Below are 20,042 nucleotides of genomic sequence, written 5' to 3' on the forward strand. Positions count from 1 at the left end.
AGACAGTATGTTATCCAGTCTCGCAAAGTATCACTTGCAAATTTGCAATATGTGGCAGGTGCAGGTGGGTCACGTGAGGCAGCTCCTTCACATCTCGGAGCTGCGCCACCTACACCTTGCCCAGATATCCAGCCCAGCCAGCGCTCAGCTTTTCCCATCATCATCATCAGATCCAATACAGTAGTATTGCCTCCACAGATTATGAGAGCCCAGCGTTGACTCTTTTTCTTTTTACCCCATATGAATTGATCGCCCAGCTCTGCGTAGAGCCCGTTCAATTGAGCAGTTACTAATCTGTCGACCAGAGATCGCGGCGTCGCGACTGGCAACGGCAGAGGTACAGATTCCTCAAAAAAAAAAACAATAACAGACGCGACCGTACAGGCCGTCTACACCTATACACACACTATCACGACCCTTTCACCTTGTGGCAGGTGCAGGTGGGTCACGTGACCCACCTGCACCTGCCACGCAATATTTGTCAACTCATAAACAATTGGTCGCACAAGTTCTCTACACTGACGGGTCCCAGATGTCGGACGGCAGCAGCACCTCCGCCGGAGCAGGCTGGGTAGGGTACCAAGCTACACGGCAGATCTTCCGCGGATCCGAACCACTCGGCTCCCAAACTGAGGTGTATGACGCGGAGGCACATGCTGCGTATCACGGCCTGATGGAAGCCACCCGGGCTCCTACGGCTCGTATGGCAGATAACGTCCACATCTGCCTCGACAACCTCGCAGTCGCGGCTAGACTATACTCCCAGAGCACAGGAAGCAGCCAGGCTAGATTTAGGGCCTTCAATAGGCTCTCTTCCTCCTGGACTCGGAGACAAAGAGAGAGCTGGACAACCCCCGGCAGGGTTTATGTTTGGTGGTGCCCTGGGCACACGGGAGTACCAGGAAATGAAGAAGCGGATGCTCTAGCCAAGGAAGCCTGCAAACTAATCCTAAAATCACAACCACAGCCCTCATTAGCGCACCTAGAAAGGCAAGCTAAAGCAGCTGCCTTCCAAGCCTTTGCCAGAAAATGGCTGTCCCAATGCCCTCGGCAATATGCCGACCTCGAGATAATTCTTCACCCCAAGCCGCCCGAACTCCGCCTCCCTCGGCACTTACTAGGAAGGCTATACGCAGCAAGATCCTATTATGGAGACTTTGCAGCATACCACCAGAGATTCGCTCATCAAGATGCGTTGCTCAACTGTAGCTGTGGGAAACCCAAGACACCAGTCCATTTCTACTTCTGCAAGCGTGGACGCAAGGCTATACCGCGCTACCTCCGCCAACGTATGGCCAAAGTAAGTATTGATTTCTTGTTAGGTTCTGCTAAGGGAGCCTCTCTTCTATGCGAATGGATAGAGGAGACCAATTTCTTTTCCGAAATTTGCCCGAGTCATTGAACAGGAACGTTAGGTGAAGACGGTAGCCTGTAATATAGTTTAGATTAGTATAGACCATGTCGGCATAGCGCCCGGCACGTCCTTTTGTTACCAGACGTTAAATACATCATCATCATCATCATGGTCGCACAAGTGTATTTCTGTTCTAGTTATACAAACCCCCATTTGCACAAAGGACAGAGCCAGTAGTCCATCGAGCATCGCTGCTACAAAGGAATGCTACGAGCGGTGCGACATCATCCACCTCTCCGATTCTCGCCGCAGCCGGTGTAGACTCAATCAGAGGCTCCATGTCTTTCCTAAACTGGTCGTCACTTTCGTTCCACTGGTCTACATTGCAGGTCATGTCAGTATTCCTGTGAAGCTAATGGCTAACAAGAGATGCCTACCAGTAGCCACCGGGCCGGGGTTGACGCAGTTGACAGTAATGCCGTGCTCTTGGCCAAGCTCTTTAGCCCACACACGTGCAAGTGCCTCATCGGCTGCTTTTGTAGCAGCGTATACGGTTTGTCCCGCAACCCCAAGTCGAGCAGCTGCAGAGGAGACAAACACTATTCGACCGCCTTGGGAAATGTGCGGCACAACAGCTTTGGTTAGGAAAATCGGTCCTTTGACGTTGGTATCAAAGTGGGTGAGATACAGGTCCTCGGTGACCTCATCAAGATTGGCGTCAACACCCAAAGCCGCGCTGCGAGTTAAATCGTAGGTATCAGAATCAAGCAATTAACTACCAAGGTCAAGGCAAGTGAGCTAGGACCAGAGACTGACTTGTGAACCAAGATCTCGATTTTGCCACTTCCGCTAAACTTCAGCGTGGCATCAACGAGTTTTGGAATCTCAGACGGCTTTCCTATATCTGCCTGGATCTCAATGGCACTAGACCCGTGCTTCTGTATGTACTTGACAATATCTTGGGCTCGCTGGCGACTGTTGTCTGTCACGAAGTTGACGACGACATTGGCCCCTCGTCTCCCAAGTTGTTTCGCAATCGCGGCGCCAATTCCCCTGGAATCACCAACATTAGCTATGCTTTGAAGAAGGCGTCAAAAGACTGGATAAGAAGGCAGATTTCTCACCGTGAAGCGCCGGTAACAATGGCTGTCTTGCCGGTAAGATCGACACCTTTGAAGTCGAGCATGGTTAGATGAAGTCGGTGAAGTTTTGAGGTTGCTGCAAAGTCGTGTGTCGATACGGGATTTCTAGTTATATCTAAGGAAGCAAAGTTTGGGGAGATTTGGCATGTATCTTCCGCGATATTCTGCTCTTATTGGATCAGTCGCGGTTGCCGCATCATGAGAGATCGGCCGGTAATAGTGGCCATGCTTGGCTACCCCGCGTCCTGCTGTATTCCTTCGCAATGCTGACGTGGGGGTCCGGCTGGATGTCTTTCCCATTCAAGCCAAGGGATGCGCTTGGTCTACCAAGTGAAGTAGCTGTTCTGTTGCCATCATTCCAAAGTGAATGAGAGTGCGGTCGGTTTCTCTTTGGTAATCAGGAGGAGATCACTCACGAGATGACATGCATAGCTTCATGTTCACCCCGCGTTTGCATTGAAGTGCATGGACAAAAGGTCAATAGGTTGCCCCTCTTTCCCTTTTGGGAATCAGTGAGTCGCTGCTGGGAGTATATCCTCTTTGGGAAGCGTGTAAGTTCGCAACACGGATTGAACGACTTCGGTGTTATTTTTCGTAATACACAACTTTTAATGAGACGTACCATGATAGTAAATATTTGAATATTTGTATGGAAAGATGTAGTATTTGAAACTCTTATTGCCAGCTGAACATCAGTCACATCACTGCATCTTCACCCCCAAACACTACACTTTCTGATCTTTCATCGGCCTCACTAACTTCTGTCATCATGGTTCAACACCCCCTTGACCCCCTTTCGGTCAACGAAGTGCGCCAAGCATCCCGCGTTTTGTTAAAAGGACTGGACCTACAGAGAGATAAAATCAGGTTCAAAGTGATCGATCTAGCTGAACCTTCGAAAGACGAAGCTTTGGTTCATCTGCTGGAAAGCGGCCCTGTGCCTGATCGCAGAGCCAGGATCTACTATCAACAGAAACAGAAATATGTTATGAGCAGAGCGATCATCAACATCACTAGCGGAATCCTCGAGAAAACAGACGATCTTCCTGACGCCCAGGGACCTGTGGACTGGGTTGAATATGATCTCGTTACCACAGCTTGTAACGCCCATCCAGGTGTCTTGGCTGAGGTCGCTAAGCTAAAAGTTCCGGAGGCGTGAGGCCCCAACTCCCCAAGCAGTCGATATGGCAGAGCTAGCTAACATGATCCGATATCGATTAGAGCTCGAGTTCTCAATGACCCTTGGGCGTATGGAACCGATGATGCCAAGGAGAGACGACGTCTCTTTCAGTGCTACATGTATCTTGCCCTTGATGACGACGAGGAGGCCAATCACTACTCTATCCCTCTTCCTCTTGCTCCTATTTTTGATGCTCACACTCTTGAGCTCGTTGATCTCCAAAAGCTTCCTTTGGGGGTCGATGACGAAATCGATGATGAAACGCAACCATGGGTGCCTATCAAGCCGGTTGAGTACAGCGCAAACATTCTCGGATCCGATGCATTTCGGAAAGACCTCAAACCACTACAGGTTACACAACCGGAGGGGTCTTCGTTCAACGTCGACCATCGTACGGTGTCATGGCAGAAATGGAATTTTCAGCTAGGATGGTCTCTGCGCGAAGGCCCAGTCCTGCATGATGTGCGTTACGAAGACCGACCTCTATTCTATCGGGTGTCGATGAGTGAAATGACGGTACCTTATGGCGATCCTCGGACACCTTACCACCGAAAGCAAGCGTTCGACCTCGGCGACTCCGGCTTCGGTCTCACCTCCAACAGCTTGGCTCTTGGCTGTGATTGCTTAGGCCATATTGCCTACTTCGACGGCGTCCGGGTTTCAGCAACGGGAGACCCCGTAGTCATGCCGAATGTCGTCTGCATGCACGAAATCGATGACGGAATTGGCTGGAAACACACACACTTTCGCAGCATGAAGTCTTCCGTGGTCCGGGACCGAAAGCTCGTTATCCAGTGCACTTCTACTGTGGCTAACTACGAATACATCTTGGCATTCGTTCTGGATCAAGCTGCGAATATTCACATTGAGGTGCGAGCCACTGGAATTCTTTCCACTATGCCGATCCGTCCTGACCTCAAAACATCGCCTTGGGGAACCGTCGTGGCTCCCGGAGTCTTGGCTGTCAACCATCAACACCTCTTTTGTGTTCGCATAGATCCGATCCTTGATGGGGAACGAAAGAACACGATTTTGTACGAGGACTGCATTCCTGTGCGGGACGATCCAGAACTTGACCCTTACGGATGTGCGTTCCGACTCGATACCACACCTATCACATCACCTGGAGGCTATGATCTCGATCTGACAAAAGCTCGCACTTACAAAATCGTCAATCCGGCTCGCAAGAATGATGTGTCGGGAAAATTGGCTGGGTACAAGCTTCATGCTTCGCCCAGCCAGATGCTGATGATGGGGCCCGAGACTTTCAATCATCGACGTGGAGTTTTTGCATCTAAGCCGATTTGGGTCACTCACTACCGCGACAACGAACTTTGGGCTGCTGGGGAGTTTACCAATCAAAGCCGAGAAGATACTGGCCTCGCAGAGTACGCCGCACGAGCGGAAAACGTCGAGGGTGAGGATGTTGTCCTTTGGCACTCATTTGGTCTGACACACGTCACACGCCCCGAAGGTACGAGATAGTCCTCTCCGTGCTGCTGTTGAACAAGACACTAACAATGCTTGAATACCCTTAGACTTCCCGGTTATGCCTGTGGAGAAGTTGTCATGTACCCTGAAGCCAACGAGCTTCTTCAACCTCAACCCTTCCAATGATGTTCCGAGATCAAATCAACGTGACAACCAATCTACGCTTCACAATCAGAGTTTGACTGTTCCCGGATGCTGTCAAGACTAAGAAAAGCCTCGCTTGTAGGACGTCAATTGGGGCCAAGCGACTGTACCTGATATAAACTGTCATGGAAGACCACATACACAATTATCTATGTCTACCACTTGCGCCACCTCCCAGTGTCTGTTACGGTATCTCACATGAGGGATTTGAAGATGAACGATCCGTGGGGTTCGCAGCACCGAGTTAATTGTTGCAACCATACTGTTTAATGACACGACCAGTGCTAGAAGCCTACCTCAACTTCTCTCCTAGGTATGAGTTCACTGCGTTCCAGTGCGAGATAATAACGCCCTTGGTAATGATGACATGATCTATTGAAAAGCATGTCACCGTATACCCGACACCTTGTACCAGATGAGCTAGCTGCTAATGGCGAGGCACAAGCCTTAGTGAGTACGAAATGATGCTAACCAATGTATTGGATATGACAATCCGATGGCTACGATTCTATGACAAAGTTTACATCTCTCTATAAAAGGCACTTAATGACAGCATTTGTTGATCTTCCAGGGTAGGCTTACTCTTGAAAGCTTCAGCTGCTTCTCGCAGAGGCGCCTTCTGGTCTGGAGAAAGAACGGGTACATGACCAACAACCGCAGCGAAAACTATGCCCACAGTATTTCCTGGATTGTCTTCTTGAAGCGCACGGAGTTGACTGGACTCGATCGAACCGCCGTTCTTAACGTCTACTTTTTCTCGCACGCGCTTCAAGACAGCCTTGCAAAGGTGGTCGGTGTGGAAGTAGTCAAGTGTGAGCTCGGGAACCTCATCGTGAACTGCGAGGGCGACTTGACGAACTAGCTCAGATGGGAGGAGCGCACGATGCTTCTGCTGAAGATTGTCAGATGTTACATTCACTTTTAGGTACACTTGATAATAAGATTAGAGAGCTTTATATCTTACCTTGGATTTCTCCGTGTCGGTAGGAGACCCATCAATGTTTGCCTTGTCGAGCCAACCACTTCGCTCAAGGATTTGATCAATGACCACCGCGTTAAGCCCTCTGGGATCCGAGTTGTCCAAGACCATAGGGGCAAACGAGCAGGAACAGACTCCATTGAACTTCATGATCCGAATACCAGCCTTTGAGGTCATGAAGCGATTGCTGTTGGGTTTGTTGCGCTTCTGGATCCATTGCGCGGCCGAGACCCCCTTAGAAAGTTCAAAGTTCTTGAAATACGCATCTGGGTCCACTGGGGGGTCGCCGACGAAGAAGGCGGTCCCGCCCTGTTGCTCCATCATCGAATCCAATGCATCCCATTTATCGCTGTCTTGCAGAAAGCCTTCTTGTTGGAGAGCCTGATAGAGCTGGATACCGTGCAACACATTCCCGGGCTTTGCGGCGTACTCGGCTCCGACACGGTGAAAAAGAGTACGGACGTAATGCAAGAAGAGACCGCAATACATCGGATGATGTTCCAAGAAATTAGATGCCCTGCTTTTAAGCCTTGATGCAATGCGAATGGCGTTGAATGGATCTTTCCCGGGTCCCCATAAGATTGCGAGCTTGTGAAGATCCCCCATGTTCTCCTTGACCGTAGCCTCTCGATTACTGCGAATGCGGAGAGCCTCTTTGACACTGGCTGCAATTGGCTGTAGAGACCGCTGGAAATCTCTCTCGCCGTTTCGAACGGAAGGTCCGAGGGACTTGAGAATGTCGAGGTACACCTGCGCCGAAAAGCAGAGCCAGACTTCCAGTTTACCCCTGTCTAGCAAGGCCTTCAATCCTTTTGTGAACTCATCGTGAACCGGGGACCCCCGAAGCAGCTGGAAGAGCATAGTTTGATCCGCGAAGACTTCAAGGAGTGCTGCCTTATCCTCTGCCCATCGCTCGCGAGCGCTGGTTCCTCGTTTCTTGTCATTGTACCAACCGAATTTCCCACTGTAATTTGGGATGTCTGGATTCGTGTTGCTAAAGGCGTAAAGAAGACTGAGAGTAGTGAAGTAGAGGTCGGAGGCGTCGTCGTAGCAGTTGAAGTTCAAGTCCTCGCCCCACTGCTTATCAAGAGGGTCCTGGCCTTGAGCTGCACAAGCAGCCTCATAGAACATTTGTATGACAATCATGGCACCTCCAAGCTTTTCCATCGACGGGGCTATTTCTTGCTCCATATTGCGCGCAAGCTGAAGAGCGGTGTTGGTGGCAATTGAAACGGCGGCGAGGTCTCTATCTCCGGATTTGTACTCGGCCCAGAGCTGGAGAATCTCTTTGCGAAGTCGACCGAGATCTTTGAGGTATGCAGTGTACATGAAGAGGGCTGCAGTATCGGAGTCATCCTCCTCAGCCATGTAGACTTCAGGAGCTTTAGCCTCACGCTCAACATCTGGGGCAGCCAGGAAGTCCTTAGATGGCTCGTAAACGTCTAGAATGGCAAGCATGTTTTTGGGTCCATCAACATGCTTGGCACCCTTTGGGAGGGACTTTTCGACGCCGCGGGTCGCGTCTTGCATAGCAGATACGTCGAACGCATCCGCCTGCGATTTGAAGGCATCGCGGACGCGCTCAAGGACAGTTACAAAAAAGGCATGTTTATTGTCCCCACGGTAGTCCTTAAATCGTCGAATACCACCCAACATAGATGAAAACCGCTTTCGAGTTTCAATGACGCGGTTGAGGGATGACATGAAGGATTCTGGAACCTTGATGGAGTCAGGCAATTTCCCTGAGACGAACTGGGCCAGTGGCAGGAAGTCCTTGATGGCGATGATGTGTTTCGGCGTCGTCTCCTCGGATACCTGAGCTGGCTTGATGGCAGGTTGTTTCTTGGCCTCCTTCCGAGCCTTGCCTTTCAGCCTCTCAGACGTGGGCACCGAAGATGTAGCCTTGGCTGGTGGCTCACTCAGGGGCCTAGGGTAGCCGGAGCTCATAGCGGTGGTAGCCAACCAGGAAGAAACGACATCGGTGTCGCGCTTGTATTGGTTATAAGTTGAGAGCAAGCCTGAAGAAAGCATGATGGCGGTTGTGCATCAAAGCAGCAAAGATACAACTAAATGTGTATCAAAGTAGTAGCCGCAGTATTGAAAATAGAGGGGTGAAGAAAGGAAATCAAAATGAATGCACGATGATCCTCTCGAGTACTTGACTGGGATGGGCATTCAATTGATGGTGAGTCGGACTGAACCTCTCGAAGTTGAGGCTCGTGGAGGGATGAGTGGTCACGTGGCCAGTACCAGCGGGCCGTTATATAATCCAGTGTACGGATACCACTCGGAGGACACAGAGTTATTCTGTGGGTTGTGGAGAATACCTTACCTCAAGGTTTCATTCCGTACACCCAAATCATCAGGCCCTGTGTGCAGGTTGTTTTCATCTCCTTGGAGAAAATGAGAGTGGTAAATTTGGATGATCGAGGGCGGAAATTAGCAACATGCATCACGTGCCAACTAGGAGTTGGAATTTAAGCGTTGGATGAACATGCCTTACGTCACAGGGACAGCTGACATGTTCTGTGTAGCCTGAGTAAGGCCAGCTCGCATGTGTCAAGTTATCCGGGCACATTTGATAGAGATCCTATCTTAGGAATCTCGAACAGTCTAGTGCTTGAGTAGCCGTTGGGAGGAACCGTGCCACGAAAAGGCGCACACCGAAAGCGTAAGTCGCCGACTGCCCCGATATAATACGCGCCTCCGTAAACAGCCTTGAGTTGCTACAGTTGCTGACCATTCTTCGGCTGCGAAGCTGCACAAGATGCCGCGATCAAAAAATTAAATGCTCTGGCTCAGACCCTTGTCAACAATGCAGAAAAAGAGAGCAGGATTGCGTCTTCCCGGATGAGTCGCAGAAGGTGGTGGTAACCAGCAGGTAAAACTTCAGTCTGATCGATTCATTTCCTGCAACAAACTTAGTACTCGGCATACTCACTAGACGGCTCTAGATACATTAACGATTTGCAAGAGAGACTGGCAGCATCCGAGCGGCGAGCAGCTTTGATGGGTTCACAAAACACCGTGACACCTTTGGACCAACCGTCGAGCGGGAAAACGCGTCAGAGCAGGCCACCTATTCAATTTTCACGTTCGAGATCAAGGACTGATAGATACCACAGCCGAAGTCGTAGGCGACGCCACTGACAACTACTTACCGAGCCGAACCGTAAGAACTACTTTTCCCGCTACGCCCTCATCCTCGAGCGTACTCGCACCATCCCTAGGCGTTGACGTGCCCACAAATGAGACACCGCTCACAAATCCACTGGCGTTCCATACGATAGATTGGGTTCCTGGTCCTAGTGGTACTCCTGGTACGTCAAAGCCGCCAGTATCCCCCGAGCGCGGTACGCTGATGTTGCCTGATCAGTCTTCATGGGAACATCGTCCAATTGGGCTTTCAATCGACGGGTCCTATCTATGACCCACGAAGCAACAACCGGCACTGCATTGTCACCGGAGAACCTATTCTTTGACGGGAAGGTCTATGGCTTGAGGTGGGATGGAGGCCGAGGCGCATCCTCAGCGGAAGATTTCAGCCCTGCCCATTTACCCACGCAGGATTTTGCAATCTATTTGATTAATTCTGTAAAGTCTCACTGTTGTCGCCTATTCTATTTGTTTGAAGAGCACAGTTTCATGGAAAACTTTGCGACATTCCATGCAAATGCCGCGGATCAGTCAAAAGTCCCCCGATTGTGGTATGTTCACTACCTCATTCTCTTAGCATTCGGCAAGGCGTTCGTTGTGCAAACATCGAATTCACAACAACCCCCTGGAGCAGACCTGTTTGTGCAGGCCATGAAGCTTATGCCAGACTTCACCTTCTTCGAGTGCGACTATGTAGAAACGATGCAGGTACTGTGTTGCATGTCACTGTATCTTCACTGTATAAGTAGTCGTCCCGCGGCGTATCGATATGTTGGTGAGCCATGCCCAAGCATCTGATCTCGGCTTCTAACAAGTCTCTCGCAGATTGGACAAGCACTTAGCACAGCTTTTGAACACGGGCTGCATACTGAGATGCAGAGCCACCACTTGGACGAAACGTATGTTCAGAGGTGCAGGCTAGCATGGTGGACAATATATGTCTTGGAGCGTCAGATGTCGGCGCTCATGGGAGTGCCTATGTTCATCTCGGACGAATGCGTCTGCACACCGTTCCCCATATTCTGCGAGCAAGCACAAAGAACTGGCGCATTACACATCCAGATCAAGCTGGCACAGGTACTGGGGCAGATACACCAGAGTAAGTCGGGGAACCATATTATATCCATGGTGAGCTCATCGTCGCGCTGGTGGCTAACATCTTGGAATAGCTGTTTATGGCATCGAAGGACAGCTCGACAGTCGCTATCTAGGTGCCACAAAATCTGTCCTTCAAAGCATAGCGGGCCTCGCCGCCGATCTCCATGGATTATTTGACATAGACTCCGGTGAAAACACATCAGGGGTTTCTCGTGTCTCGGCACATCTACACCTTCAGTACCATCAGGTATGGAGACATCAAACTTTGGCATAGAGAAAGCCCTAACGTGATGTGTACCTAGTGTATCGTTCTAATCACTAGGCCGCTGTTGTTTATATTCCTTCAGTCCAAGCTTGGGCAGTCTGAGTCAGTGCTGATGCAGTGGTTGCACTCCGACAGTGTCAGAAGCTTACTTCAAGTTTGTACGGATTGTTCGCGACAAATAATCAAGATTTTGTCAAGGCTGTTGAGTCAGGGGTTCCTAGGTAAGCCATTCATTCACCCTTTAGAAGTAAAATTAACTCATTCGAGGGATCGTAGAAAGCTTTCTGTGGGAACAAACGGCAATCGCTAGGTATACACGGAGCCGAGCTATGTCACGTGTCTTCGGCACGTGACACACCTCAGCTCCCTCCTTCCATATCACGAGCCTTCGCGTTTAGATACTCTCCTTAACAACAATAATAACAACAACAAGAACACCAGATTAACCCAACGATATTGCTACCGATCGCGATACCAGGAATACCTGTGTGACTAACCTGTGGTACACGCAAACCAACACTTTCTAATGTTTGATCTGGATGCTACATCGACAGCTGCAGTCGCCATCTCTATGGCTGCAGCTATTGACCCGACTTTGTTTTCCGAGCACGCAGCGTGGTCTCAACGGGTGTTCCTGATTCTGGAAGAAATGAACTCTCATGGCAGTAAGATCGCAGGAATGATTGCATCAGAACTAAGACAGCTTGATGGGTATCTTCATCGTCTCTGAGGGTGCAGATGAAGGAGTTTCAACCCGAGTCCACGCGACACAGGGCATTCTAGCTACTCATACCGTCGCATCATATCCAACAAATCAGGCCCTGGGCTTAGAATTTGGACAGGGCCTGGCGATGGATGCCGAGCTTAGCACAGACCTTCTGATCGATATCGCTAACTCGCTGGATCCCGAGAGTTTGGGCTGGGATTTTCCCGTAACTGATGGATAGTATCAATTCAAGCAGCTTCAGGAGACATCTGATTATCGGCCAGCAGAGGACCAAGGTGATCAGACTGGAAGTTGGAGACAGCTGAGTCTTGGTCAGTTTAAAGGCTGTGCATACTACTTTGCCTAGCTTATCTTGCTTGTGCATAATATAAACATTTGCGAGCATCAAGAATCATTCCTCTTCCAAAGAGAAGGCATTGGCCCTGCTTCTCCATATAGCGGGTCCTTAATTGGACCAGGGACCTTCTCACACCTCCACCGTTTCTCGTCTGTTTCCTCAACAGAATCCAAAGCATACTCCATGTCGTAAGGCTCTTCCCTAGAGTTGAACCCCGTCTCGAAACCTCGTCAGCTCTATAGGCGCAGAAAGTCCCATTCGACGTGAAGTTCGGAAGTAGATCTCACCAAAGCATAGAACCCAATTACCTCATAGTCATCCTCAGTGTCCTTGACAAAATGTGTCACTCCTGCCTAATGACGAGTTGTTGGTATTAGTAGCCGAACTCTCCTTTGGGTTTAGTCGGTATTCATAGCTTACTGGCCATGCAAAAACGTCTCCGGCACGAGCAACAAATTCGACACCCACGGGGTTGCCGAGCTCATCAGTATCTGCATCCAAAGGAGACTTCCCAAGGACGTATGTGCCACTACCCCGTAAGACAGTATACGCCTCGTGTGTAGTCAAATGATAATGGGGCGTAGCTGCGAGTGTCTCGTTGGCGATTTTCCAATGTCCTCCTTTAACCCACTCCGAGGTGTTGATCGCCTCTAAGGCACCTTCCAAGGATTTGTTCTCCAGCGCGTTTCTATACACAATGACAGGGAATTTAGAATTTGGAGAATGAGGGGTGGGTGGGATATGGAAGGTCTCTGGAGAAATTTGGGATGATGCCATTATGAGAAACAGAATGTTAGAGGCTGTCTACGCGAGGGCGACTTGTTGGCAACAGGGCGTTCAGGCTTGTTGGAGGAACAAGGCGATGAGTTCACGGGCAGATAATTTAACTTGTCCGTTCGCCCTTACGATAGGTATTTGTATCTTACTATAACGGAGCTCCAGCTTGATCGGCAGTGGCAGTGTGTCATCATGATTATGAAGGCTTCGTGCCTCAACGTGGAACAGATGCAACGTGCGGGGAAGGAGCGGGAGCCCGTCAGATAGCCACCGGGAGCCGGTTCCGCAAGCTAAAGCAATGACGCCACAACCTTGTGACGAGAGAAATCGGATGCGTTTCCCGAAATCACCACCCTCTTCAACACCCACCACGACGAGAGTAGTAAGTCTATCCGGACATCAACAACCCCATCACACCCAACCGCCTGAAATGATTCTGCGAGATGTCTCCAATTAATGGACGCTAATCAACCAAAACTTGGGGGATTTGGTCCCCTAGCCGATGAACCTCTGATATGTTCAGGGTCAAGCCTCAACCATAATCTATCTTGATAGTCAGGCTCTTGGTCAAGTACTGTATCATCATCGACGGCTATCCGTGTTCCCATGCACATAGATCCAGTCCGGAGGCGTCGGGAACGAGATTAGGATGGCTATGTGGGGCTGTGACTATTCTAAATGCCACTGTGCCACGCAAACTCCATCGGACGACTCGCCGGGCGTGCCTCACTCTGCATTAAGCCGACAGGCAGTGTTTGGAATGAAATGACAGAACGAGTGGTATTGAGTCGTTCGGTTCTCAGCACACGGGTAATTTGATAATGTCTTGCTACAACAATGTTCAAAGCCACACATATCAATTACATCAACTCCGCAAGAGAAGCTAGCTGATAAACCACATTCCAGAGCCATGCACAAAGAGATTTCCTCCCCAGATTGAGTGGTTTGATCAGCCACATTCTAAATCAATCCAGCGTACAGCAATATCCTTAAATTCCAACCACAGGATTTCCCCTCGGTTTACCACCACTTTACGTAGCTAAAGAACCTCTTGATCTTTGGCTGCTTGTATTATTCGTCTAGTTGCTTGATCTCGTCGATGGACAGATCTCAGCGGCCAGTGGTGCAGTCCGCTGTGCTTGGATCACGCCAGGGTGTTTTATAAATGATCTTGTATCCAAGCGTTGCACCAAGCATGAGAATTAATCCAATGGTATATTGAAAGAAGTCCTCCGCCGTGAATCCTCCGCCCCCCTGCGATGAGTTGGTCAGCCTCGTCGAGAAGAAGGTAAGAAGGAATGAGAACAAAGATGACAGCTTGCATTTACATCCGGAATTCACTTACGATAGGATTGATCCCGCAGGCTAAGCATGACGCCAGTAGAATCAATTATATAAGCATCAACCAAGCAGGAGCCAGAGGCCAAGCAGATGATTCCCAAGCATATGTCTGTGAAAATAGAGGGTCGCCCTGTGCTTTGATAGCACACCTGAATCGCCAATTGGTGAAGGAGATGATAATCCAGTTGGTGAAGAAAGAGGCACTAGTGATCGAAACCAACCAGTTCAGGACCTTGATACCATCCGCTATAGATCTGTCAGCGGACTTCGCCATCGAAACGATCTGCTTCTGACCTCAGGATACTAACCCGACAGCTGTATGTACGAGAGCACAGCGGCAAGGACGCATGTCAACAGCAGCGCCAGCCTCGGCCGGCCCTTGTCGTCGACTCTGGCCAAACGACCTGAAATGAGTTTCTGGTGTGACATAGAGCGCAGGACTCTAGAAGACAGGTATACGGACTCGGCGGCGATTGCCAGAACGCCGCACATCATCCCGGCATTCAGGAGTGAGGATATGCCGCGGATCCCAGAGCTCTCCACAGCGATGACAAAAGGAGAGGCAGAAACACTACTGCCACCCAATAGTCTTTCATCGTTCGAGGGTACCAAGATTGTTATAAATATGACTGAGCATGTAGATGAAGTTCACTCGAAACGGAACGAGCTTTGTTGCATGAGCCATCGAGAAGCGAGGACTATCAGCTTCGCCGCCCATGATGCCCACGAAAACTTGGTCACCAACGGCCCATGTTGCTAAGAGGGCACAATTAGCGAATCCCTGTCTCGGTATTAGATAGATCCAATGTACTTATTGAATACTAGATTTGGTGCTCACTGTAAATCCGTTGAGAAACGGCGAGAGTCTTGTCCAACTTTCTCCTCGGTGCAGATAACCGTTTGGCCCGGGTCCAAGCACCAATGCTAACGAGAGTATGATTATGATCAAGAAGAGAAATATTTTGATAATAGACGTGACGTATTCAAACCAGGCAAAGGCTTTGTTGGGAAGGAGAAAAATGACGAAGCATGCGAATAAGAATAGAGAAACTATTGAGGTAAATCAGCTTCATTTCTATACTAAAGGCTCAAATCACACATAGATGCGCGAAACTTACTAGTTGCGGCCTAGGGAAAGGATTCCGGAGCCCAGAAGCGAAGGAGAACGTGAAAGAAGCCTGCTTCAGCTGCTACTAGCGCAGCCCAACCTTCCCGAATGTTAATAACAATTCCGCGTCAACGGGGAGCCTCTTTTTGCTTCACTCACCAAGCCACTCAGCGAATCCTGCACCAAAAGCCAACGCTGGATCAACCCGGCGGTCAGCATAGTCTATATAGTTACCAGATACCGGGAAGGCAATTGTCATTTCGGAGAGTGATTAAAGAACAGCCCAGACACAGCTGCAGACCATAAAGTAGGTGATGACCATGTTGCCGGGCCCTCCAGTAGCTAAAGCCTTGCCAGTTGCGATAAAAACAGCACTTCCAAGGTTAGAAACAAGAGAAATTATCTACAATCAAGGTAAGTAGAGCATCCGACCGTGCCTTCTCAAGTCTGATGGAGACTGACGTGAATCTGACGTGGAGAAATGGACCTGTGGAACTCGCCGTTCCGGTCGTCTTCAACGTCACCCTCAACAACACTGCCCGTGGGTCGCAGGTCTTCAACGCCGATTTTCTCATTCCCCAACTTGTCATCGTTGTCGGCGGGAAAAGGCTATGTAAGATACGGCAGGTTATAGTCAGTCGGGAAGTCTCAATCTGTCGTGGACAATTGGAAAGCGGATGAACAAGCGTGGCCAGGCGGGAATCTTATGTGCTGCGGCAATCCGACAAATCCAGACCATGTCACTCGATAGCAGACCATATCCCGCCGGTCATTATCATCGGCAATAAAAAAGTGGCATGTAATCCCGTCACCGGCATACGCCAAGGCGATATGCGAGATACTCCCTGCCCTGTCACGGTCTATTTTGCGTCTCTTCTGGTGAAGGAGCTGTTTGCCCGCCACCCCCCGCAACCTGAGCGCCGCTACGGGAAACGCATCCGACGATACTCGGAAAGAGCGCCAAAGAGGGCATCGTTCGTCAAACTCACCACACGGCAAGTCACTGATATCTAATAAATACCGGATAGTATAGCCGTGAGACACTGTCTGACTTCGTGAGCTCAGGGAGGCACGATCGAGTGGAGACCCTGACGCATCCAAACCTGACAGGCATTGTGATTGCAAGCCGCAGCACAAGATCATATACACCCATCAACGTAGCCTATTGCCTATCAAGAAACATACATAAGACTCTTATGATTCCAAAAAGACCTCGATTCATAGGAGTAATACTCATCATCACGTATTACCTACCACAGCCAAATTGGAAAAAGTTCCAACTCAACAATGCCATCACGCACCAAAGAACTGTATTCAGACGTTATCGTCATTGGTGCAGGGTTCGCTGGATGTTATCTCCTTCGCAATCTACGCAAACAGGGATTCCAGGTCCAACTCGTTGAGGAAGGCCACGGATTGGGAGGCGTTTGGTGGCATAACCGATACCCCGGCGCCCGTGTCGACACTGCCACTCCCTTCTATGAATTCTCTGATCCTGAGCTCTGGAGAGAATGAGCCTGGACGGAGAAGTATCCCAGCCAGCCTGAGATTCTTCAATACTTCGAATTCGTCGACCGGAAGTGGGCTCTTAGTAGGGACATCACCTTCGGCGCGAAGGTCACTGATGCAACATTTGATGCGAACACCAATCGTTGGACTATCATGACCGACCAAGGCCAGCTTATGTCAGCTCGCTTCCTGCTACCCGCGATGGGCTTTGCCGTCAAGACATACACTCCCGATTTGAATGGTCTTGAAAGCTTCGAAGGGTTATTGTGTCACACGGCTCATTGGCCCCACGAGCCATTGGATCTTTCCGGCAAACGTGTCGGAATTATTGGTACCGGAGCTACAGGCGTGCAACTGGTTCAGGAAATTGGTCCTGTAGCTGAGAAGCTTGTGGTTTTCCAGCGATCACCAAATTGTACCATGCCGATGAGACAGAAGATCTCGGGGGATGGAGAGGCAGATAAGAGTGGATACGAAGACCTCTTCTCTCAAATGAAGAAGTCTAGGGCTGGTTTCACATACCCAGTGGTCACCAGAAAGGAAATGGATGACACACCCGAACAGCAGCAACATCTCTTTGAAAATCTATGGGAGGAGGGTGGATTTGCGCCTACTCATGGCAACTACTCGGACTTTATGACAAACCTGGAGGCGAACCACTTGTTCTACAACTTCTGGCGGGAAAAGGTTCGACATAGGATACACGTGGACGATGATGAATTGATCGAGAATCTCGCTCCAGAGAACTTGCCCTATCCTTTCAGCACGAAACGGCCATCACTGGAGCAAAACTACTATGAGATTTTGTCGCAAAAACGACGCCGTTAATTACGGGCAGCAATTAACGCCATATATATCCTACGACACACCCCCTCAGATCCTAGCCCTGTGGAAGGGTAGGGGTCTGTACGCTTTTACCCGTGGCCGCTCTGGGCTTGTTGGGTGGCACTTGGGCTCTTTTAGACCTGATTAGGCGGCAAAACTGCCTACCCGAGCGGGAATTGAACCTGAGGCTTTAGATGTGGGTATGCGTCAAAGCTACACTTTAGACGGTTGTGCTACCGGTAGAATCCTGGGCTCATAACTATCACAAAGCGAGGTAGGAAGTGGAAGACTTGTATGGCAGAAAGTGGCTTGATTCCTCTAAGTGGAAGACCCGTATGAGGGTCCTATCTATATACCGTACAAGACGGGTAATCGGCTTGTGGAAAGCGGTATCGTACGGCAGTAACCGGCAGCGCCACGTGTGGCGCTGCGACAGATTTTCAACCGAAACAATATCAATCTCGTCGCTTTGAAGAAAAATCCCATCGACAAGGTTTTGCCGGATGGAGTGAGGATGAAGGATGGTACTCTCCATAAGCTCGATGCTTTGATCCTCGCAACCGGGTTCGATGCAATCACAGGAAGCTTCAGCAGAGTCAACTTTCGGGGCCTCAAAAGCAGGTCACTGAACAAAGAGTGGAAAACTGGGACACGCACGTACTTGGTTGGGTATGATGACTTCAGGTTTCCCGAACTTATTTTTCCTCTACGGACCACAGAGTCCAACGGCAACTGCCATTGGACCAGTCATTTCCGAAATACAGGGTGATTGGATTATCGGGACACTGGTTCATCTACGAAACAAGGGGCTTTCAAGAATTGACCCCCAACCCGCCGCCGAACAGGAATGGGGACGTTTGACGGCTGACTTCTGTAACGCAACGCTGTTATCGCACAACAAGACGACCTGGTACATGGGCGGCAACATTCCTGGAAAACAGCGGGAAGCCTTGAGTTTCATGGGTGGAATCCCGAAATATCAGAAGGCCCTGGATAGTTGTGTGTCGAATGATTTGCAGGGATTCAACTTTTGTTGGTTCAGATTAGACCTTCTTTGACGAGCCGTCAACGTGGTAAAAATATAATGCGATGTTGATCAATCCTACCGAAGACCAACTCTGTAGTAGATACCATCAAGATTACAAGAGTCGATTCCTAGAAACTAATCTTTGAGTTCTCAGTGGCTTGTAAGGAGAATGAAGTACCCAACTTATTTGAAGTGTACTGTATCAAGTCCATACACGAGTAGCAAATTAAAAAAGTTCTTCCTGTGACGGTATCAGGAATTGCCCGTCTCTTTCGGTCCCGTTTCTCCGGCGCCCTGATTGCGCCACGACATATTTCATTCTTGATTCGCTGAATTATCTGAAGGATGGTATGGGAAGGAGTAGGAATGAGGAATGAACTCATGAAGTATATTATATGCCGGTGCCCCTCTATCTAATTCTAGATCTCAACCAAAATTCTTTGTAGAAGACAAGGTGCCGCCCCGAAAGCCACCGACTACGTTGATCTATTCTATTTTGTTTCAGCGAGCTATTTTGCGAGCACGGGTCCCTTGAGGTCACGTCAGACATTGAATTTATATTCAGAACCCGAGTGGCTTCCTGCCCGGCACTTGCACCCATATGAAACTCATCATAACAGGTGCAAACGGTTTCGTAGGGAGGGAGTTGGTGAGACAGAGCCTTCGTTCCCCTGCTGTAACCGCGGTCATTGCTCTTTCCCGTCAGCCGCTTGAGATTCAGGCAGAGCCTGGTCCCGATGTCGACCCCTCGAAGTTGAGAAATATCGTCGTTGGAGCATATGACCAGTACTCTGCCGAGACCAAAGCAGACTTTGCCACTGCTGATGCATGTATCTGGTACGTCCGTTCGGAGGGCAAGATTCCTATGCCCTCAACTTGAAAGCGGAACTTGTACTGAAAAGGATCTTCCTCGGGGCTATAGGACCGTGGCTATTACGCCTTCGAAATTGACTTTTTATGACTGGAATGAGATTCATCGAGTTTGCTACGAATCACCTCTTGCCGGGTTTCGGGCGATGCTGGAGGCCCGTAGCTCGTCAACGGCCACCAACAATAATACACCTTTCCGTTTCATATACATGAGTGGTGCTAGGACAGAGAGGGACCAGTCTAAAACTCCAAGCTTCAAACCCGAGTACTCACTTTTGCGGGTGTGTTGAATTCATTCCCCACCTTTCTCTTTCTTGTTATGACTCGGGCATTAGCTCCGGCTTGCAAAATTACGCTTCCTACATCATTCCGTCAATCAGGTATTTATTGACAATCTTCTGTGACAGGGAAAGACTGAGACCGCGGTCTTGGCTCTCGCCAAACAGCACGACCTACAAACCGACGCATGTGTTGTCAAGCCTGGACTGATAACCGCACCCAACGACTTTATGAAGATGGCTCTTGCGTATGTATTAAGCTGGACTATATCATTGCCAAGTATTGGGGTCAATGAAATCTCGAGTGCAATGTTGAATCAGTCAATATTGGGCTTTGAGAAGGATACACTTGAGAAAGATGATCTAGTCCGTCTGGGGAAAGGCGGATCGTGAGCTAATCCATCTCGGATACTGGTCTTAGACCTATGAATGTG

The 20,042-nt window shown here is 49.6% G+C and overlaps 7 protein-coding genes across 7 annotated transcripts; 4 read left to right on the plus strand and 3 right to left on the minus strand.

The window, feature by feature from the left end:
• Positions 1-1,524: 1,524 nt before the first annotated feature.
• Positions 1,525-2,839, minus strand: BDP81DRAFT_486101 (uncharacterized protein). Its single transcript, XM_060595197.1, has 4 exons — positions 2,479-2,839; positions 2,171-2,407; positions 1,792-2,090; positions 1,525-1,732 (listed from the first exon to the last, which is right to left on the minus strand). The coding sequence occupies exons 1-4, from the start codon at positions 2,538-2,540 to the stop codon at positions 1,548-1,550; spliced, it is 783 nt and encodes a 260-aa protein (XP_060437365.1). The 5' UTR covers positions 2,541-2,839; the 3' UTR covers positions 1,525-1,547.
• Positions 2,840-3,265: 426 nt separating this feature from the next.
• On the plus strand, positions 3,266-5,375 carry BDP81DRAFT_336926 (copper amine oxidase; the record flags this gene model as incomplete). The annotated part of the gene is made up of 3 exons (XM_060585959.1): positions 3,266-3,651; positions 3,718-5,150; positions 5,215-5,375. 3 exons carry the CDS (start codon positions 3,266-3,268, stop codon positions 5,373-5,375), a joined length of 1,980 nt encoding a protein of 659 aa, XP_060437366.1.
• Positions 5,376-5,831: 456 nt separating this feature from the next.
• BDP81DRAFT_336918 (uncharacterized protein) lies at positions 5,832-8,321 on the minus strand (the record flags this gene model as incomplete). The annotated part of the gene is made up of 2 exons (XM_060585958.1): positions 5,832-6,203; positions 6,276-8,321. 2 exons carry the CDS (start codon positions 8,319-8,321, stop codon positions 5,832-5,834), a joined length of 2,418 nt encoding a protein of 805 aa, XP_060437367.1.
• Positions 8,322-9,299: 978 nt separating this feature from the next.
• Positions 9,300-11,756, plus strand: BDP81DRAFT_466792 (fungal-specific transcription factor domain-containing protein; the record flags this gene model as incomplete). The annotated part of the gene is made up of 9 exons (XM_060594439.1): positions 9,300-9,354; positions 9,392-9,423; positions 9,544-9,610; positions 9,667-10,217; positions 10,272-10,545; positions 10,616-10,791; positions 10,847-11,030; positions 11,364-11,531; positions 11,593-11,756. 9 exons carry the CDS (start codon positions 9,300-9,302, stop codon positions 11,754-11,756), a joined length of 1,671 nt encoding a protein of 556 aa, XP_060437368.1.
• BDP81DRAFT_443810 (uncharacterized protein) lies at positions 11,494-12,797 on the minus strand. Its single transcript, XM_060591763.1, has 3 exons — positions 12,294-12,797; positions 12,161-12,226; positions 11,494-12,091 (listed from the first exon to the last, which is right to left on the minus strand). The coding sequence occupies exons 1-3, from the start codon at positions 12,648-12,650 to the stop codon at positions 11,921-11,923; spliced, it is 594 nt and encodes a 197-aa protein (XP_060437369.1). The 5' UTR covers positions 12,651-12,797; the 3' UTR covers positions 11,494-11,920.
• A 3,589-nt stretch (positions 12,798-16,386) lies between these two features.
• On the plus strand, positions 16,387-18,491 carry BDP81DRAFT_486105 (uncharacterized protein; the record flags this gene model as incomplete). Its single annotated transcript, XM_060595198.1, has 4 exons — positions 16,387-16,555; positions 16,616-17,431; positions 17,847-18,097; positions 18,153-18,491. The coding sequence occupies 4 exons, from the start codon at positions 16,387-16,389 to the stop codon at positions 18,489-18,491; spliced, it is 1,575 nt and encodes a 524-aa protein (XP_060437370.1).
• Positions 18,492-19,061: 570 nt separating this feature from the next.
• Positions 19,062-20,001, plus strand: BDP81DRAFT_466795 (uncharacterized protein; the record flags this gene model as incomplete). The annotated part of the gene is made up of 3 exons (XM_060594440.1): positions 19,062-19,297; positions 19,383-19,611; positions 19,738-20,001. The coding sequence occupies 3 exons, from the start codon at positions 19,062-19,064 to the stop codon at positions 19,999-20,001; spliced, it is 729 nt and encodes a 242-aa protein (XP_060437371.1).
• Between the last annotated feature and the right edge of the window lie 41 nt (positions 20,002-20,042).

This window comes from Colletotrichum phormii (genome assembly GCF_030913505.1).
Source record: "Colletotrichum phormii strain CBS 102054 chromosome Unknown BDP81scaffold_56, whole genome shotgun sequence".
NCBI lineage: Eukaryota > Fungi > Ascomycota > Sordariomycetes > Glomerellales > Glomerellaceae > Colletotrichum > Colletotrichum phormii.

Excerpts from the sequence above, each read along its gene's own strand:
- BDP81DRAFT_486101 (XM_060595197.1), bottom strand. The coding sequence starts at position 2,540 with ATGCTCGACTTCAAAGGTGTCGATCTTACCGGCAAGACAGCCATTGTT. Across the intron at positions 2,408-2,478 it reads ATTGTTACCGGCGCTTCACG|GGGAATTGGCGCCGCGATTG; the intron begins GTGAGAAATCTG and ends TGGTGATTCCAG. Across the intron at positions 2,091-2,170 it reads ATCGAGATCTTGGTTCACAA|CGCGGCTTTGGGTGTTGACG; the intron begins GTCAGTCTCTGG and ends TTTAACTCGCAG.
- BDP81DRAFT_443810 (XM_060591763.1), bottom strand. The coding sequence starts at position 12,650 with ATGGCATCATCCCAAATTTCTCCAGAGACCTTCCATATCCCACCCACC. Across the intron at positions 12,227-12,293 it reads GAGACGTTTTTGCATGGCCA|GCAGGAGTGACACATTTTGT; the intron begins GTAAGCTATGAA and ends ACTCGTCATTAG. Across the intron at positions 12,092-12,160 it reads TAATTGGGTTCTATGCTTTG|ACGGGGTTCAACTCTAGGGA; the intron begins GTGAGATCTACT and ends CGAGGTTTCGAG.